Consider the following 20,579-nt stretch of genomic DNA (forward strand, 5'->3'; position numbering starts at 1 on the left):
CAATGTTACATTTGAGTCACAATTTGCGCCTCGAGGCAATAACTAGTATTTGGGGCAGGAGAAATATGTCAAACGCATCAAAAGATAATTGCATAATATTCCCTCCATAATATCTTTGCTCCTTGGTAGTGGCTCTCTGCGGATCCACCAGCCTGTAGTAAAAGACTTGCAGCTTTACGCAGATCAGGCAGGACAGCCGTCTGCGGGGGCCACCACGGCCCCTGGAGCCGAGGCAGAGAAATGGAGCAGCAGCGAGGCGGGGAGGTGGCCTACTTCGTTACATAACAGCCTCCGAGGGCCAGGCGTCTGCCCCCCCTTCCCATTGACTACCTTCACCACCGCCACTGAGTTTACGGGGTTGAGGGCGTCGAGGCATGGCGGCTCCAGCCCCATCCCTGTCGCCTTCAGCCTCAGGGTCATAAGAAGATCAGGGAGTAGTAAGCCTACTCCCCCCTCCCCCTTTGTATACATGCTAATTAAACAACCTATAGCCCCATCCTACACAGAGGTCAGTGCAGTGCAGCGCAAGCAGCATGTTGAGAAATGCCAACCGTGGGGGGTTTTAAAAGCATGTTTACATAAGGCTGGGGTGCACGTTATGTGTGTGTGTCGCATGTCTGTGGACTATTGCAGCTCAGCAGTCAATATTTCAGTTGCACATGCAGACAATTAGGGTCATGTATGGAGGCTGTGTGTATGTGGCGGTGCAGGATAAAGGACGTCTGCTTTCGTCCTTAATGGCATCACACCTGGTGCTTAAAATGATAAATGGCGCTAAAACTGTGGACAGCTTAAATGATTGCACTTAGGGATTCTGCAGTGCAGGTGTCACGCTGAAAGGAAATCTCACAGGACACCTGAGCTTGTCAAGTTTGAGAACCACTGATTTCCTGGCCTACTTACTAAATGCTCCTGTAGACACAGAGCAGTAAGGTACGTACCTAATCTCTGGGAGAACTCATAGAACTTCTTCAGTCTCCCCACCAGAGGAACCACAGCCGCCCACGCCTGCTCCTGTAACCTCTCATCGTTTGGATTCTGGATCGCCTGGAAATACAAACATCAAGAGGACTGTTAGTCTAAATCTGAAATGTTGGATACAAGCAAAAAAAGGCCCCATTACTGGTGTAGGGATGCTGGTCTCTTCAAATGTATTAATGAGTAGCACTATATGCACAATTTCCTCAAGTGATTCAGTCAACGTCAGGTGGATCTTAAGACTATTAGTCTGAACATGAAGTAGAGAGTAAGAGAGACTGAGTTTTTCCAGACCTCTGTAACCCACTTCTAACCTTTTGAGGGAAGCAGCTCAGGGCTATAGTAGCCATTAGCACAACACACCTGAATATCTGACCAAACTGTCAGTGTGAGTTGCATTTCCAGAGATGTTGACAGCAGTTTTCTTGCTACAGGTTCTGCCTTATTGATTTTTGTCAAACTGAGTGACCATCATAAGTCTTATGATGTTATCGGAAATTCCGTTAAAAAGAGAAAAGGTCAGTCTCTGAGAAAAAGGGAGATGGATACAAATGCTGCATGCCATGAAGGTTCATAATCTGCAGATTCACGAGGCTGCAGAATGAATTCAAATGCACCTGTAGTCACAACATCACTGTCTGTTGGATGCAAATACTTTGGTAATATCAAATGTCTCTTGCACGTGATTTCATTAATAGGCCAAGGTTTACAAACAGACTGAGGCAAGACGTCAGCATGTTGCAATATGTTTGTTTACACATTTTTATAAAAACAGTAAAGACGGCAACCACCTCACCCCACCTTTTTGAATTTGCATTTTCTACTTCTGTTGGCAGAATTTGTACATTGTAATATTAAGCCTACTAAACTGTATTTGATTGTATATGACGAAACTCCAAGACCTCTCATTTTTTTTAGTTGATTCTTATTATTTTCTTAGTGGAGCCAAAGACAATTTTAACATTGTGGAATTCAAAGTTTCTAACTTAGAGGGCGACGTGGACAAAAGCACACATCTCAACCAACGGAACATGATGCAAAATATTGAACAGAAACATGGAAACAGCTACACTCTCCTTGAGCTCTAAATAAAAGGCCCTTAAACTGCTCCGATGAACTAATGCAGCATCTCTTCCATGCGTTTTGGACATTTGTATCACCTCTCTGATCTCCTGCCCCGCCCCTTTGTAGGCCTGCAGCTCGTCCAGGATCCCCTTAGCGTCCTTCAGCACCACGTCCACCTGCTCCCACACCTCTCGCTCTGCATCTGTGGGCTGTGCATCTGCAAAGGACAACAACAACAAAGGCGAGAGGGTTAGTATTGACCCAAATTCATACTAGGCAGCTCTAGAAATTATCTCAAATGTTCTGATATGTTAGAACGTCTAATACTTTCAATATGCAAATTGGAGTTCACTGAAATAATCTCATCTTTCCAGTGCTTAGCTTTATCACCACCTACTTTTCTGGCTAAGAGGAGGAAAATGGAGCAAGATAAGAGAAGACAATGAAAAAAAAAAAAGGGTTATATGAACACTCAAACTACTCTGGGTGAAGAGATGGTTCAGCTGCAGAGTTTTTTTATATCTTGTTCTGAGAGAAGTGGCAAAAAAGAACACTATGAACCTTTTCCACCACCTGAAGCAAGAACACCTTGCCAAGTGTGATGTCTGTAAACTCCTGCTCCTCTGCAGGATCAAAAATAACCTGAAACACAGCTCATATCGACAGCTACAGTATAGTCTCTCTACTTCATATGGTATTTTCTTTTCTGCATTGCAATTCATCATTACTTATTCATTTAAAATCTATAATTGATACGTTTGGTTTGAACCTTGCCAAGGTCTGATATCAGGGCGTAACGCTGTCTGAAATACAAGTGAATTAATGATAATTTGGTTGATTAAACACATTTGTACAAAAATTGAGAGTAAAGTAGTAAAGAGTAAGTATTTTTTGGATGATAATTGTGATGGTATTTTTCTATGAAATCTCTTAGTAACAGTGTGAGCTGGAGGAGGCATTGTTTTCTCTGAAGGTATGACTGAGTCTCTGGGTTTGCCAAGTGTGAGAATACTACAGCTCCGGATCAAGCCATGCTGAGGGGCCTTAGGCTACGCAGCAGCTGAACTTCACTGCTTCATATTTGAGGAAGGGGCTCTGCTGCTACTCTGCCCCGATTGATATTCTGAGCACAATCCAGCATGGAGGAGGCAGGTTGATGGGAAAGTGCAGAAGCTCTAGATTTGCCGCTGGGAAGAACACAGTCTTGAAGATAAGTGTGGGGGGGGGGGGGGGGGGGGGGGGGGGGGGAGAAGACTAAAGAGTATCAGAGTTGATAATGCTATGGTAAGATATTCATGTGATCGATATCAGCATGGGGGGAGCCATTACTTGGGAAAAGACACTCACTTTCAAAATCGAGGAAGAAATTGGGCTCCTGTTCCAGATCTGTGCACGTCAGAACTTTCAGTAGGTTCCCCATGTTACCTGTGGAGGGAGAAAAGAGAGCATTAGTATCTGAGGAATGCGGGGGGGGGGGGGTGAGCAGGTGGTGAAACACTCCTGTATCCCTGACTCCTGCTCTGCATCGCTGCGCTGGTGCCCCCAGATGAGCCCACTGCTCACCAGCGCTCCCCTTGGACCCCCCCTCCCTACCGTGTGTGCTTCCTGTGCCAAGGTGTTGCCAAACCAGATGTCAAACCCAAAAATAAATTTTGTTCACATTCTTGCTACATTTTCCCAGCAATCATGAGCATTTACAGGCAGTGGTATGCAAAGTAATCCCTCTTTACAAGTAGGGAAATCACAGTCAATCAGACAGGGAAGTATTTGTTTGCGGCACATTACAACAAACATTCAATTAAACTTTTATAAAGCAAGTTGTCATGCGGGAACGCTAGAATAGATGACCTGTTTATGAAGCTTGTATATGAATACAACCTTGTACCACATGAAACCTTAAGAATCAGAAGTCGTACAACGCGATGCAGTGTGTTGTCATAGGAGCAGACACATGACATCAATATTTAACACGCCTTAGTAACAAGCACATTCAGCATATGTGGCTCAGTGACTTCACTGCAAGAGCACTGTTCTATGCGTCAGGTCAGAAAACATTTAACTCAACGTTTAAATGAGTACAACTGCATTCAATTATTATTCATAAAGCTAAAATAAATACCGACTCATTGCCTTACAAATGTGAGCATTTTATACATTTCTTTTGACACATGTAAAAGTTAAAGTATGTGAAGATGCTGGGAAAAATAGGCTATTTTTTTTACCTTTTTAGGAGAAACTGTCAATTAAAAAAAAAAAAAAAAGGTACAAACCATGTAGTAGAGGGACAAAAAACAGCAAGTGTTTGCCCCTTTAGCTCAATAAAGGCAATTCCTGGATTACCAATCACTGTCTCATTTACGACAATGATGATAAGTATAAAGCACAGAAGTCAGGTGACCTAAAGAGGATGATGATGATGAGGAAGTGTGTGTGTGTGAGATTTAGCAGAAATGCTGTGACTTCAACATCACATTGATACCTTTCATGCCTCTAATTCAACATACACCTCGGCGGTGGTGGGAGTGACAGCCTTACACACCTCTCACTCACTCCTAGAAAGCACAGAGCCGATCATTCTCAGACGCAAAGGTCAACAGACGTATGACGGGTGGGGCCTGTCGCAGTTCTTAGAGAGAAACCTCGCCAGGCTCCATCAGGGGAGATGGGTTTAACCCTTGGTGACGGACAGGCTGTACACTGAGAGGGGGGCGGAAGGAGGGTCCATGCAGAATAATGACGGGGTTAAACTTCGGCAGGCAGATGTCATTCGAGATGAGTGACAGGTGAAGAACGACTTGAGTAAGGGGCTCGGTGGTGACAGGGTAAGTCATGCCGACACAGGTAATGCTGTGAGACAGGGAGGTGCTGCGGCAGAGCAAAGTACGCACTCAGCAGGGTTAGATGGAGGGCTTTTAAAATGCATGAGATGCACCATCAGGGGGTGAGGTGGAGGGTGACATGTCTTGATAAAAACGTAGCAATGGGTCATGTCCTTACTCTAACAGACAGTATTAGTGACACATGGACAATTCCTACACTGTTGAGTCTGAGTACACAATGATTTTGTCAAGTCCTCTTCCATGTAACCAGGTACTGCATCGACACGTTTATTAATAGATGTTAGAGGAGCAGGCAGCGTCTGTGACATGTTAATGCCTCCTCAAGTTCACTCTGTCTCACGGTGACTCTGAATAAAACCTAAATGGATTTCTGAAACGAGATAAAACAGGAATTTAAGGACAAAAGATTAATCTTCAACTATTCTGAGGATGGATTCATCTCCAAGTCATTTCTTAACAGAAAAGGCCCACAATTCACTGGTACTGCAATGCTACAGCAATTTGCATGTTAATATTTCCTAGTGTTCTTAGCTCTAAAGAGAATAGCATTGGGTGTGGGAAATTATATCATATTGAACAAGATATTTAAAGAGGGAAATTGGCTAATTCATTAATTGAATAGTGTATCTTTGGATTGATTAACAACAATAATAGCAGTTAGATTCAGGAATATGTCTAACTCCTATTCTAGTACTAAATGTTGAAATTGAAATATTAGATGAGCATTTAACTTTAGTTTCTCATTTACTCTAACTAATGATGACACCACTCTGTTTTACTCGACATCCACGCACTATTTGTTTTCTTTCTTTCTTTCTTTTTTGCATTACTGCTGCCATTTATGAAATGCTGTATGTTTTACTGGGTGGGTGCCTGAACAGCCTGTTCTTAATCCATGTCAAGCACTTTGTGACGTTTTTTTGAAAAGTGCTGTATAAATAAAGTTATTATTACTGCACGAAAGCTTCTTTCTACTTCGAAGGCCGCCATCACCACTGTGTGTCACTCAGCCGACCCAGTGACCACCTGCAGAGACCCACCTGCCTCGTCTTCGTACCCTTCACTAATGCGACCTGAATGTCTGACTGTGCCAGAGCACCTGATGCAGCCTGAGAAGGGGTGAGCGCTGTCTCCGACCTCACCCTGCTGGAGGATGTGGGCACTGCCCCTCCTCTGGTCCTCTGCTGCCACCTCTCAGCCGCTCTCAGACCGGGGCGGGCCGACCAGCTGCCTGCCGGCGCTGCCAGGACCCGAGCACTTCGTAGTGAGCGCTGGCAGCCTCACAGTCCTGCGCTGCTCCCTCATGTTGACGAAATGAGGTCATTTCAAGGACGGGGGTTTGTGTGTTTTAAAGTCCAGAGAATTTTCAAATATTGTGCATTTGACTGCTCCTTCTCTACAACTTCCCTTCTGAGAATAGTTTTTTAGAAGTCATAAACTTTGCATCTCATTTTGATGATGACAACACTCCCTTTTAAGATCCTTTCAAAACATGATGTGTTAGTAACTAGTTGCTTAGTGATAGCGTAGTAAGAGAGAAGTGAGGGGCTGGCTGCATGTATCAGAGAGAGATTAGGGAATTGCCCATCCCTCCCTCAGTGGCTGTAGTAGTACCCAGTAGTGCTGGCATGTCTAAGGCCCCCACAGAAAGCCCGATGACAGCCTTGTTGTTGTTGTTTTGAACCCCCCCACCGAGCCATCGCGTGCTCCCAGCGAGGGAGGGCTGCTTCTAAGGCCAGGGGCAGAATCTGACAAGCAAGAGCCCGCGCAGCTCTCTTATTGGCTGAGTGGATCTACCCAACAGCTCGCTGTATCCATGGAGTCAAAAAAAGATTTGGTGCCATTGAAAACATTGCAGCAGCCAATCAGAAACTAGAGGAGTGAGTACAGTAGTAGTAGTAGTAGTAGGACTTGAAAGCACATGAATATATTAATACAGATGAGGTAATGCGCCAAAAACAGCGGATTAGTTGAGGGGTGAAGTCAAATAGAGACGAGGAGCCATACTTAAATCCCACTACTTCGTGACTTAATGTGATTAGATTTTTTTGTGCACCTCAGCAAATTCAAATATTATCAGGAATTCTTTAAAAAAAAAGTATACTTAAAAGATAATATTTACCATTGCAGATGAATGCAATGACATATTTTGCCTCTTTATTTCAACTAAAAATGTCAATAAAATAACAAAATATTGGATTTATTCTTGCAAAAATATCATAAATATTTGCAGAATGCGCAAAAAAAGGTTGGAGTTTATTTTGGTAAATAAATCGGTGCCACGCCCATGCAGCAGCCTGACCTCTGGATGGCACCGCCTTTTAACATCTCCCATCCCTGTGCCCTCTCTCTCTCTCTCTCCCCCCCCCCCCTCCCCCTTTAATATGCACACAGAGAAGCAGGACACAGCTGAAACTGAGCACTGCGACAGCGTCCTACAAACATGGCTTGGGGGCTGATGGCTGGCTAATGTGAGGGAAGGATAGTGCTGACATTCCACTACTCGTCTGCAGCATGAGGATCCACGTGCCACGCTGCTTTACTATGAAGGGAAAAACAACGCCCTCTCCTCCCCTACGAGGCGCAGACAGAACGCCGAGCGTCACGTGGGCACCGCCATGGAGAGGCAGCCTGGGGTGTGGAGGGGGGAGGGGGAGACGCAGCAGGGTGTGTGTTTATGTCTGAGACTATGTGGGTCTAGAAAGAAAAAAAAACACTCATGTTTGAAGATTTTTTTTCAAATAAATAAAAAGATGTAAGGTTGTGTGCTGAATATTATTGTATTTGTGGAAGGGGAGGGGTCTGCGAAGCGTCACACTGCAGCAATAGGCAGCTTTAAAAACTTGACCTAGATTCCCCGGGTGACACGCCACATCGCATTAGCCCACTCGGCCAGACCCGGACCCGGCGGAGCTCGCTGACACTCGCCCGACTCGACAGGCAGAAAATGGGGGGGGGCAATTCCCAAAATGGGGCTGGCATGCGTCCCCCCCCCACCACCCATCTTCCCCCCTACTCAACATCTCCTTACCCAGGTCCATCTCCTGCCAATCCTACCCAGCTGACTATACATGGCTTAAGGGGCACATGGCGATGAGGAAAGAAGAAGGTGAGGGGGGGGGGGGGGGGGGGGGGGGGGGGGTGCCATTTGTTTATGGGGGTGAGCTCCAATACCTCGTAGCCACGCCTCTGTATTGTCAACAACAGCTAATGCCCCTCTCACCCAGATTCAGGCAAATCAAAACAAACCTGACAAAATCATTACAACTGACTGGGATCCATGAGGTGACATCAGCTGTCTTATGTTACTACAGCAACCGCAGCTACAAATATTCCCCGCCTAAAATCACCGCGGCCGACAAATGGAAATGAGCGCAGGAAACCGGCAGTTTGTCCGGAGAAGCACATCAAGAGGAGGATGAAAGTGGCAGCGCCTCATCCCCGGCTTAGCCCCCCTTCTCTTTGGACGGCACCTGATGAAAGTTGAAAACCATGGCAACAGGCACATACACAAGAGTCAGCTAAAATGCCGTCTCCATTGAAACGGAGCTCTATGAAGAGGCTTTGAGCGGCGCTCTTCAGTCAAAGCTATATGACACTTTATACCATCAATAACACAGACAGATGCTGACAACCCGACTGATGCTAATTACAGATCGATGAATTTAACTGGGGGAAAAGCAAGTAGGGCTTTAAAACCAACACCACAGGGGTCTTTAATGATCAAGTGAAGATGTTGCCAAAAAAGGCTAGAGATATTTTCTAAAGAGTCCTAAAGAGATGTAAAACCAGTCGATGGTGTTTGTATGAACTCTTCCCCAAATCTGCCACTTTGACTTTCCGCTCCATCCGCTGAACATCTGCCTCAGAAGGGAGACCACCCCACCCTGCCCTTGAACGTCCTCAGATTCCTTCCTAGTTAAGGAAATCATTAGAAGGAGGCATATTGACTCAAAGTAGTCAGTCAAAGTAAGCACTTCCCTGGGGCGGCTGCCTCCTAAACCCATTCTTCTGCTAAAACAGCCCCCAAACCATCATTACACCACTGACCTTCTGACTGACTCACCGATGTCACTATGTCAACACACAAAGTGAGAATTAAGGAGGAGCATTCGGTGAGAATAAGGTCTCACATTAGTAGTTGTTGAGCCAAAATGTAAGCCTCATTTAATTTGAAGAAATACAGTGGAGCATCACTTCTTTTGTTTACTGCAGAATATTACCCTAACAGGGTTTTGGGTGGGGCACATTTGAGGTTTTTTTTGGATGGATGATGAGTGTCAGATCGAAGAGGACCAACATGTTCATCCATTGAGGGAGGAGTGCCATCTGGAGGACACAAACATGTATGCACCATAGACTGTATATGGTATGCACACAGAGTGAACGGAGGGGAAGACCACTCCCAAGCATTGTTGTCATCATAGGCCAGCATCGTCAATGCTTCTGCTAAAATGTCAAAATGCCCATGACAAGTGACCGTAGTTAGTGACATTTCTTTGTGGAGAACCATAACCCAGTACAGAATTTTAGAGTAAATTGTAGCAAAGAAAATGTATTTCTAACTCATTGTGGACTAGAAGCAGCACTGGTGTCTGATGTGAGAGCACCATCTAGTGTTCACATGCAGCTATTTCAGGGTGAAAAACATACAATTAAAATGTCATTTTCTGCAGACTTAATGTAAATTGCATGTTTACTAATCTGCCAGACGTTAAGACTTCCCGATGCGTACGTCTGCAGAGAAATGACTGCAGCCCGGCGCACTCCTTAAGGGAACCCAGGCAGGAAGTGAGACAGTGTTAGCCCTTCAGTGGCATTAATAATAGATAGGTGAGGAGAAGCTGGGAGCTTTTAGCTGATATAACAAGACACTCTACATATTACACCCTCTCAGACATATCATCTCAAATTACCTGGTTAGCGGGTGAGGTCGAGAGGGGCCGGAGCGTGTTCCATATGCTGAGTCAAGATTGCAGCAACTGATATTTAAGCACGCCTTCTAAATTGATTCAATAGGCTAAAAATACTGCCTTTGCTATGGAAAAATGTGAAATCCCTTATTATAAAGCCATTATCCTTAGAAAAGTCTATTTCCCTTGCATTAGCCATCATCTACACAGGTAGAACAGTACTAGGCTTCACCATCTGGGGGCAGTATTGACCCAATTATGATCAAAGCACTAGTGAGCTAAGAAAAGCTTCACCTCAGGCTACTTTAGCACACCTCCCCCTGGCTTAGCGAGGCTAATCCACCCTGTATGTATTCACACAAAACCTGGCCTGCTGCATTAACTCAGCCCATTCTCCATTCATAATGCAACACGTCTCGTGCTCCCCTGTACTGCCACGGGGTTGTGTACTGCATGCTAACCAAAATAGCTGGCCATTCAGGCTATTTAAGTGAATGGCTTACATCTTACTAGGCCACTACTGCAGCTCTGCATTAGCCTCGAGACACACACCTTTCAAGGGGACACACTGATGTAGTGATCCTATATATGAACCAACCACCTGAGGCTTAGCTGTCAAAAACTGCACAGCATTCCAGCACCGGAGCTTAGCCAATCGAGTGATGATTGTGTGGCATGGTAACAATCTCCAAGGAGACACGGAGGAAAAATACAACAGGGATGGGCAGACGTGCAAGCAGCGAGAAAAATGATGAGGGGAAGAAAAACAAACAGAGGAAAAAAATGGAGAGGAGGAAAGGAAATCCCTGATAAAAATAAATAAAACAAGAGCAGGAAAAATGATGGATAAATAATTAAATGTAATACTAAATTTGAACACCACAAAGTATTCAACAATTTAATAAAACAAAGGCATTGTGCAGTAAGCCTCATGTTAGAGTGAGTCGTGTGAGCAGTGACCCTTCCCCTGTAGTTACATAAACACTCAGCCTTGAGGGGGGGCAGGAAGCTGGGAGCACCTACATTACTCAACTCCTTTTTATGGCCCACAATGCACTTCATTTCCTGAGCATGCATTACACATACACCCACGGCACAACGCATTAAGACTTAGAATAGGTATACGACAGGCGCTCTTACATAATGACTTGTCTACTTTGTATTACAACTACTAATACATCATTTTGTATCAAGTTTAAACTTTTGATAAGGTGATGCTTGCAAATTAAATGATAAGCATTGTTATTTTACATTTAAACTCTAGGCATCCGTGTCCTGCTGATATGTTTCCACTCAAACCAAATTGAAGTGTATCTATTTTCCAAGTCAGTCTCATATCTGACTACATCACAAAAAAAAGTATTTGGATATTTCCGTAACTGACTCATAATGGCAGAAATGCAGGCGCACAAACAGGCTTGCTGTTGAGTCTGTTCTCCCAACCATTACCGTCTATTCAAATAAGAATCAGATACGGGTTCTGTTCTTGAATAGATAATAGACATGTAAACAAATAACAGCAAATATAAAGATGGCAATCTGGAGTGGAATGTGAAGGCGGAACATATGGAAATATTCCTACTTTGCATCAATTCAAATAAAAAGTTAAAAGTTACTTAAGAAAAGGTACCAATGTAGTAACAAAATGTACTAAAATATCAAAATTAAAAGTACTACAAAAGTGTTGTATCATTATAAAATATAAAATATTTTTGTTTTTATCATTAGAAAATAGATAAGAGTTTTTTGTATGTAGTAATTTGTCAATATGGAGCCGATTTTGTAAAGTACTGAGAAAATAAATAGTACATATATAACATATTAACACACGAAGGTAACCGGAAGATGTAGTACAGTAAAAGTACAATATTTACCTCTGAAATGTAGTGGAGTAGAAGTCAAAAGTAGCACAAAATGGAAATACTCAAGTAAAGTAAAAGTATCACAAAGATATACTTAAGTATAGTACTTGAGTAAATGTACTTACCGGTAGTTACTTTGCACCACTGCTAACTTGTCCATGTTGACATTTTATATTTTATTTGTTGCTTTGGAAATGTTTCTGTATCTTATACTATCATACAAATAAAGATGTCAGTCTTGCTTTGATCTAGATGTTATGGATTTAATGATCCTTTAATAATTAGCTAGTAGTAGCATCTGAGCTGTGAGGATTTACTACTTCTATTTGTCCTATAGTACAGTAAATCAGAGATGTTCAGATGTGGGATATTTCCATATTTCCCACCATTTCTTTACATTGTGACTTCAGAAAAAAGTTAACAAATCCTTTGAATACAAGCATCAATCTTAACAAGTGTGACTTGGTTGGAGGACTTACCAGCAGTGGAGCTGTGAGACTGTCAGTCAGGAGCCCGGCCTGGCAGGTGGCCCCGGGGTCACAGTCCAGCACCAGAGGTCAGCCTCTGAAACACGTGTCAAAGGATACAAAACGTAAATCCTAAAGAAATCACACACACACACACACACACACACACACACACACACACACACACACACCACACACACACACACACACACACACACACACACACACACACACACACACACACACACACACACACACACCACACACACACACACACACACACACACACACACACACACACACACACACACACACACACACACACACACACACACACACACACACACACACACACACACACACACACACACACACGTCGGATGTTTATGAAAAACTGCTTCCTTTTGTGGTTATAGGTGGAAGAAAATACACAACTGACAAAACCCTTTGTGTAATACCACTCATGACAAGTCCCCTATTGAAATAGATGATAAGACAGTAATATCACACAGAAAGGGGTAGTTGGCCGTAGAGCTGCAGGTAGCATGTTAAGCATGTAATAACAGGTTGATTATGTCCTACCGCCCGTCTGAAACATGGGCCATTTGCAGAGTTATCATAGAACGTGGAACAAAAAGACGCACATGAAAAAACCCACCACTTCCTATTGTGTAACACTTCCTCTGATTCACTTCAGGTTTTCTGAAAGGCTCCCTGTAAGACCTCTACCACACAATTGACTATATCGGGTCACATTTTGTGAAAGAAGGCAATCAGAGGTTATCTGAAAAAGCCCTGGTTGAGAGGACAGGCTCAGAGACACAATTAGCACCAGGACACTTCTCTCTTAGCCAGACAAAAGCATGGGAATGGAGGCAGTGTTGCATGAATGTGATCAGACTTCAAACCCTGAAACTTCAAACCCACAAGAACGCTGTGGGGGAAACGGTTGGTGACGCAAATGTGATCGAACACGACACTGTGAGAAGGGCAACAAATACAAAAGTAAAAGCAGGAAAGGACTGGATGCCAGAATAAAAAAGAAAGACGGTGTAACAGTGTTCCTTCTGATCCCTTCATGCAAACTGACGGCGACTTACTCCTAATCCACCACAGCTGACATGTCACAGGGGGACATTCTGGGTGACATCTGTGGCAGGGCATCATGGGAGTCAGCTATGCATCATGATTACAGCTGGGGGCCACAACATAAGGCCAAATCATTCCTTGAATGAGCACATGAGGTTCAAGGGCTTACAGTGCTGTGGAGCAGCACTTTAGTATTTGAGGAAACAGGAAATGATGGTATGTTTCTCAATGGAATTACAACATTCACAGCCACAAGATATCATAAGAACCATGGAGCCATCAGTTAACTAATTAATCATTATCTTGTTACCGAAAAAGACACAATTAAATGGATATCATTTGGATTTTTTCAGTAGTAGTACAAAAAGAATACCAGAGTTTTGGTACCAATTCTGAAAGGGTATTTATTTACATCACTATTTTATTTATTTAGAGAATGTTCCTGATGTAGAGCATACAAAAAGATGGCAAAATGTCATTTATATGTGTCAATCTCAGTAGGGCTCTTTTCATATTGAAAAGAGAAGACTCTATTGAATACTTTTTAAAATAGTAATTGAGAAAAGTAAATATAACAATATATAAGTTATGAATTGAAACATGAGTTTAAAGCCATATTAGCGACTGTGAGGCTGCACTGCGAGCTAAATGCTAACGTCAGAATGCTAATATGTTGATTTGTAGCTCTCCATTTTAATAGCAGTGAGGAAAATACCGTGTATAACTCTTTTCCAGAATCTTTATTTAATTTGGAAAGACTGTGGCAAATGACGCACTATAATTACTACTGTTTTATTCATTATTATTATTATTCCCTTTAGGTTTGTGGTTTCTCTGTTTATAAGAATACCATCATTCACCTCTTGTGGGAAAAGACCCACATGATGAGATCATACTGAAGTGGCACTGTGTGAGTGTGTCCCTTCAAGCGACAATGACATGCAAAGGAACAGCTATTAATAATAATAATAATCCTTATATTTATTAAAGCGCTTTATCAAAGACTCTCAAAGTGCTTTACAAATACACATTACACATACAGATCATACATGTAATGGTCATCTACTGTGGACAATACCCACAGGAGCAAATTCGGGTGAAGTGTCTTGCCCAAGGACACAACGGCCTGACGCAGTGGGGCGGGAGCGGGTTTCGAACTGGAGTTCCCCAGCGCCCCCTTGATCTGATGATCAAACGCACGGACCACTGCGCCACCCGTCCCAGTTGCCCAGTTGCCCAGTGTTCTGAGGGTGGTCAGTGTTTTGTTTCCATTAGCCCGGAGGCATCAACTAGTCACATGATGACTCTTTATCTTAACAACAACTTGAAAGAAGTCATTTAAATAAGGACAGTGAGAGGGAACGGCAGGTTAAGGGTGTAGAAATTCAATATCCTTATAATCAAACAACTCCTCTCAGCGTGTTTACCGGCACAACTGCTCTGATATTGCTTTATTCCCACAGGATCAGAGGCAATAACACAAACGCTGCTCGGTGTATTTCCCTCTACGCACAACTTCCCACTGTTCCAAAGATTGATTTCCTTGTTTTCATTTGTCATTTCCAGAGACTTGTACAGTAGGATTTGAAAGTTTTGTGTACAAGAACGGTTTGCTAGAGTGCTTTTAAAAGAGGAGGAAGAAGTGGCAGAGACACATTTTAATCCGTGCTCTTACATCTTCAGTTTGTTAGCAGCACGAGTCAACATGCCAAGCACATTTGTTTGGTTTTAATAGACTCTCCGCCACATGAAAGGGTCAATACATGTGGGCCAACATGTGTGGACCTGCTGTAAACTGTGAGATACAGACATGTGCAGAATCTGGATATGAAGCAGGCCACTGAGGTAATCAATGGACGCTGTATGCAGAGCATGTCCATTCGTCACCCACATACATGTACACTCATTATCAGCACTTGATATAGTCTATCCTCATTGGTGTAAATGGGGTGGATGAAATATTGGAAAACACCAGCAGAAAAACTACACCCTGCATAATGGTCATGAAGTTAATAATAAGACATGTTGGATGTATTGCAGGGCCATAAACACAGTGAGGTGTACTTGGTAAACTGGCCACAGGGTGTAAAGTTCATTATACTATAAAAAGAAAAGGGCTGCTCAACTTTCACAAATGATCATACATGCTACTCAAAAATGTCCATGAAAAATGTAGATTGAATGTTCTGTCTTTTGAATTGATGTTATTTCAAACTGAAAAGTACATCATTTTGATTTCTGTGGGTTTTTTTTCATCCTGTTTTGGTTTCAACGTAGTCTTCACCGTACAGTAGAGAAGCTTCCGTCTGTCGCTTGGCGTTTTTAAGAGACACCAAACTAAAGTAAGTGACACTGGGATATAAATCAGTCCTCGCAGTGCTTCAACACCACTGAATAAAACTTCCATTACAACTCGAGTTGCCATGACAACTTGTATTCCCCTGTCCCTACAACAGAGTTACTGAAGCTCACGGAGCTTCATTATGAAGAACCCCCCACAGATCAGTTACATGAAGTGGAGATCCTCGGACTGAAATGTCAGAACAAATGACCTGTTGAAGACTCAGCGGGATTATAAACTGGTTTACACATAGGCTAGTGTCAAAATGCTTCAATAATGCATTTGTAATGTGGATAAATACTTAAAATAACCACCCATTTTTTTTAATAAACTATAAGAATCAAAATAATGGGCCTTATGTAATGTATATAACATGTAAGTGTATATCTGTTGGTAATAGAGCAATGTTATAATGATAAAAAAAGAATCTATCACTATGAAATACATCACAATATAAAATTGCTCCTTGTTGCCAATGTGAAATACTTTCATACAACCTTTCTATATTCTTAATATGAATAAACGTATCCACAAATAAAGGGTTAAAAGTAAGACAGGTTTGGAGTATTTGACAGTTTAACACCATGTGGATGGGGGTTTGGTGCGGGGGCAGCACGGCAACAGTTTCCTGCTAAATCTGAATTTGTAGCATGCTGATCCACCATCTGTGGCGACACCCTGCTATGTGTGTCCACCGTCACGTAGGCGGCCACACGACGATCTCATGCCCGCCTGCTTTCACATACAATAAAAAGATCATCACCATGTTTTTATTTTTTGGTAAAATCATAAGTTTTAAATATTAGTGCAGGAGAGTGGAGGAAAATCTCCAACAGTCTGCTTTCTCTGCTGTAGATCTGAGCCTGGAGGGCACCATGTGTGAAAGGTGTGGGGGTAGGGTCACACACAGTGACAGCCTTTTCTCTCCGAGTGGGTTATTCATAGCATTATGTTGAGATTTTCTATCCACTTTACTCTCAAGATGCTGCATATTACAGGGAGCGACAAATGAAAGCATCCTGTTGGAGGTATTTGAATGGAATGCCTGCGAGAAGAAGAAGAAGAAGAAACAAACAAAACAGATACTGTCTCTCTTCTAATACTGTGCATGCTTAGGGCTTCAGATAAAGCCAACATCACAGCGCGGAACTGAGGCGGTTCAGAGGAATGCTCGAGTCTACCAGCACAGCAGATCAGAAACTGGCACACGCACTGACTCGTAGCACATCAGAGACACACATCAAAAGTATATTAGTCGCCACCGCCAAAGGCTGCAAACACAAACCCACCACAGCGAGGACCTCCACTGCTCTGCACCATCTTTCTCTGCTAATTTAACAGCAAACAGTCACCATAACGTGTTAACCAACAAACATTAAATAAACTGTGTGGGGATTGAGTGAAAAACACATCCAGTCATCTAAACTTTTAAAGTAGGCTCACATTAAATCAATACATTGTGATATGTTCTCTTTATATTAATAATTCAGCTGAAACAAGCAGCCTACATCCAGGGGGAGGGGGGGGGGCACACAGTCAGCCTTTCCTACCGAGTGATTCATGCATGTCATCACTTCAGCTATGATCTGCTTATGAACAAGAGCAGGCATGCAAGAGCAATGGAAGAGAGGGCAATGGAGGGAGCGTGTGTACTCGAGAGGCAAATGAGATTATAGTCTACGACAAAAAGGTAGTTAGGCACACTTTCCACTGCACTGTCTCTGCGAGGCAAGTGCCTATTCAACTATGTTCTTTAATGCTTTTAATTGAAAGTGTTTTTCGAAAATTAAACGATGCCTAAGTCACCTTCTCCCCAGCATTAAGCCGTGTCATGGTAATGGTGTTAGAGCAGAATGCTGAACAGACTGAAATACTTAGGAGGAAGTTAATCTGAATAACTGAACAAACAGCATTACGCCACAGCGAGGGATCAATACAGCTCTATCTGCACAAAGACAGCCTGGCCCAGCATGCTGCCTGAAGTGAGTGTGCAATACAGGGGTGTGGGTACTAACAATATGATGCAAACAGATTTCTAAATCATAAAATACAACTTGTGCTGTGTTAGAGACGTGTTGGTTCAACTGTGGTTATATTCACAACATCCCAATACATTGCACAAGTGCTCATGTTATTGTCTTCCTACCTAGCATGAATCACAAAAACAACATGCAAAAGTCAAGTAGGAGCTCAAGTGGCTCAATAATACATTCACCCTGGTGAATTCACATATTTAAAGACACAAGGCTGCATGCAGCAGATGGTACGTACGAGAAGTAGTAACGTCTTCCAGCACTGTAGAGGACATAAACACATGCAGAAATGTCACAACAATACAGTTCAACCACACACATTAGCTGTTACAACAATGACTAGAGGAGATGTTTAGCATCAGTGGAGCGACTTGCTGCCGGAAATACAATAAATACTGTGACTGTCAGCAGGACTACAGTGAGCCTCATACCGAGAATAACTGCAGTAACCCAACCTGAGGCCGGCGGCTCCGTGACACTGGGTGTGTTCACGGGAGTGGGTTGCAAAGAGGGGTCTGGACCCCCTGTGTGACATTCCAGTGAAGTTATTCCTAATTAGAGAATGTCTAAATATTTCTATTGTAAAGCACTCCCAATACTGTTTCCCAAATAAATGTACAGCTTAATGACAGAAAACTACCTTTCCTCTAAAATGACTTGATGTGTGTTTGTAGGAGTTTGAAAGGAAAATGTCTGAGCAGATCTGCCTTAAAGGTCAATGGGAGGACAGGTGGAAAAGATGAATAATTAAAATCAACTACCAATGCATCAACTCAACCCTCATGTTACGACCGTAGCTACAGGATTTACAGTTTCTGAACTAGAAAACACATTTGTGCAGAAAGAATGTGGGAAATCCTCTTGGGGGTGAACAGAGTTCATGACGTTCGCACAATGAAAGACTATTTTAAATCATTCTAAAAACATCTCTGTCCCTATTGTTAATTAAGCACCCATAATGCAAACACTGATGTAAAGCTCGGGCAAAAGTCTTATCTCATGTCAACAATATTGTCACGTAAAAAAAAAGAATGGGAGTAAAAAGCTTTATGACAAGATTAAAGCCAGATTAGAACTAAAAAAGCGAAAGCTAGAAATGGCTGTGCCTTAATGCAACTGGCCTCTACCTGCATTAGAGTAGGACTTATGAGGGAATACACTGTGCCGAAAAAGACGCATTCACTTTTTCTTTACAACTGCTTCTGCAACTTCGACATGCAAAATAAAGAAGAATGGCACAACAAGTTAAAGCACAGTCCTACAACAGTGGCACAAGTCAAGTCTTTTTTCCCAGCCTTTATTTCCAAGTCTACACCGACTCAGACTATGAGAGCAGAAATGTGTGTCCATCTGTTAGAAGGAGGCAAGAAAGGTGATACAGCAGCGGCACATATACGGAAGACAATATGCAAAAGAAGACTGATAACCTGGAGGCATGTTATTTCAAACAGCATAACTGGGTTTGCCATGAGATAATGACACTTTATGTTTTACCAGTTTTCTTGACACAAAAGAAATGCACCAATGAGTAATATTAGTGCACAGAATGATTTTCTCCCCTCAAAAACACTGCACAGCCATGTCTGAGAGCTTATTCATTTTTTGTGAAATGAGGCCGGTAGATGTCTAAATAATACAAATCTCTGAACTAATGCACGAGTCTACTTGTGTGTAACAAGCCATTACGTAGCAACAGTAGACACCATGAGTCTTGAGACTAATGTCACGTTGTATCACAACCTCATTAGAGTTGCACTTGGCTAAGAAATCATTCATTCTGGTTTTCTGGGACGTTTCACTTCCACTTTCAGAAGCTTTGCAGAGAGAGGGCGGAAAGGAAACGACATTTACTTCCGTGCTAGAGTTGAGTCGTGCAGACAAAAGATGCAAATAGGAAAACAACCAACCATAGTCAGCAACTTTTAATTGAAATTGCAGTAACATGTTTATTACTAGACAGTGAGATATTATGAGCCTGTGGTGGAATTATATTAAAGTACAAATATTTGAGTACTGCACTAAAGTAGAACTTTTTATATTGAATTTCCTATACTACAATTTAGAGTGAAATATTAAACTTTTTGTGCAACACAATTTGAATTTATTTTAAAACCTATATTGAGCATAAATGCTTCAATTCAATGCCTAAAAAAAGGACTTAATTCAGCTGATAGTAGGCTACTTCTGTCCTTACTGAGGATTTGAGATGTTGAATTTAGGAGTGTTTATTTTAAATCATGCATTGATTTGAAGAACAATCATCTAAGACAAACCAGCTCTAACCAGCTGTCAGTGTGACCATTTCCTTTAATGCAGCTGTAATGATGAATATTTATTATTTACTGTCTGTAAATGTACAGTCTTAATCCGAGTCATGCGGTTAGTTTTAAACTGGATACATTACCTGTCTCTGTAGTGTTCACGAAGTCCAACACAGCTGATTACCTGGCTTTAGTAATAGGCTATATGGGTCACGCATGTAACATGCAATGCCCCTGGCCAAATAAAGGAAACATCTAGCTAGCAGTGTAGCCTAACCTAACGTCTACCTTGAGACCGCTGCCCTGAAAAGGGGAAGTTAACGGGGCACCGAGGGTGTAACTTAAAAACACAACACAAATAGTTTCCATTATTTATTTTTTACAGTAATTTAGCAATAAGAGGTAGGGGTGGGGGGTTACATTTTCGCCGGACACGTTTATTATCCATCACTAAATTTGCCTCCGAGCCGAGGAACTAAATGTAACACTCAAAACAAGCCTGACTGAATGGCAACCGGTGGATAGTATAGGTGGTTAGTTGAGATGACAGAAAAAGAGGAGATAAAGTAATTTTCTCTGTTATTTACCTTGATGCTCGTAGAGAAAACACTGGAGTCGATGTCTGGATACCACGCTAGAAAGCCAGCGGTACGGACTGAAAGAAGAAGAAAAGCGATTTGCTGTTGCTGTTTCCGGGTTAGTTATCGAGCGTCATTGTGCCCGTCAAACG

At 42.5% G+C, this 20,579-nt stretch overlaps 1 protein-coding gene across 4 annotated transcripts in view; it reads right to left on the reverse strand.

Annotated features, from left to right (window-relative positions):
• Positions 1 to 20,579, reverse strand: part of fam49bb (family with sequence similarity 49 member Bb) — a 33,567-nt gene extending 12,988 nt beyond the window's left edge. The window contains exons 1-6 of one of the 4 annotated variants that reach the window (XM_034214120.1): positions 20,437 to 20,558; positions 17,827 to 17,850; positions 12,138 to 12,222; positions 3,391 to 3,468; positions 2,139 to 2,260; positions 942 to 1,047 (exon numbers count right to left, since the gene is read on the reverse strand). In XM_034214120.1, coding sequence (XP_034070011.1) covers positions 942 to 1,047; positions 2,139 to 2,260; positions 3,391 to 3,463 — 301 coding nt within the window. In that variant the 5' untranslated portion in view covers positions 3,464 to 3,468; positions 12,138 to 12,222; positions 17,827 to 17,850; positions 20,437 to 20,558. Of the gene's footprint in view, positions 1 to 941; positions 1,048 to 2,138; positions 2,261 to 3,390; positions 3,469 to 12,137; positions 12,258 to 17,826; positions 17,851 to 20,436 lie in introns of all 4 variants that reach the window. The other 3 variants (XM_034214119.1, XM_034214122.1, XM_034214123.1) reach the window with 3 other exon arrangements.

This window comes from Gymnodraco acuticeps, unplaced genomic scaffold (assembly GCF_902827175.1).
Source record: "Gymnodraco acuticeps unplaced genomic scaffold, fGymAcu1.1, whole genome shotgun sequence".
Classification (NCBI taxonomy): domain Eukaryota; kingdom Metazoa; phylum Chordata; class Actinopteri; order Perciformes; family Bathydraconidae; genus Gymnodraco; species Gymnodraco acuticeps.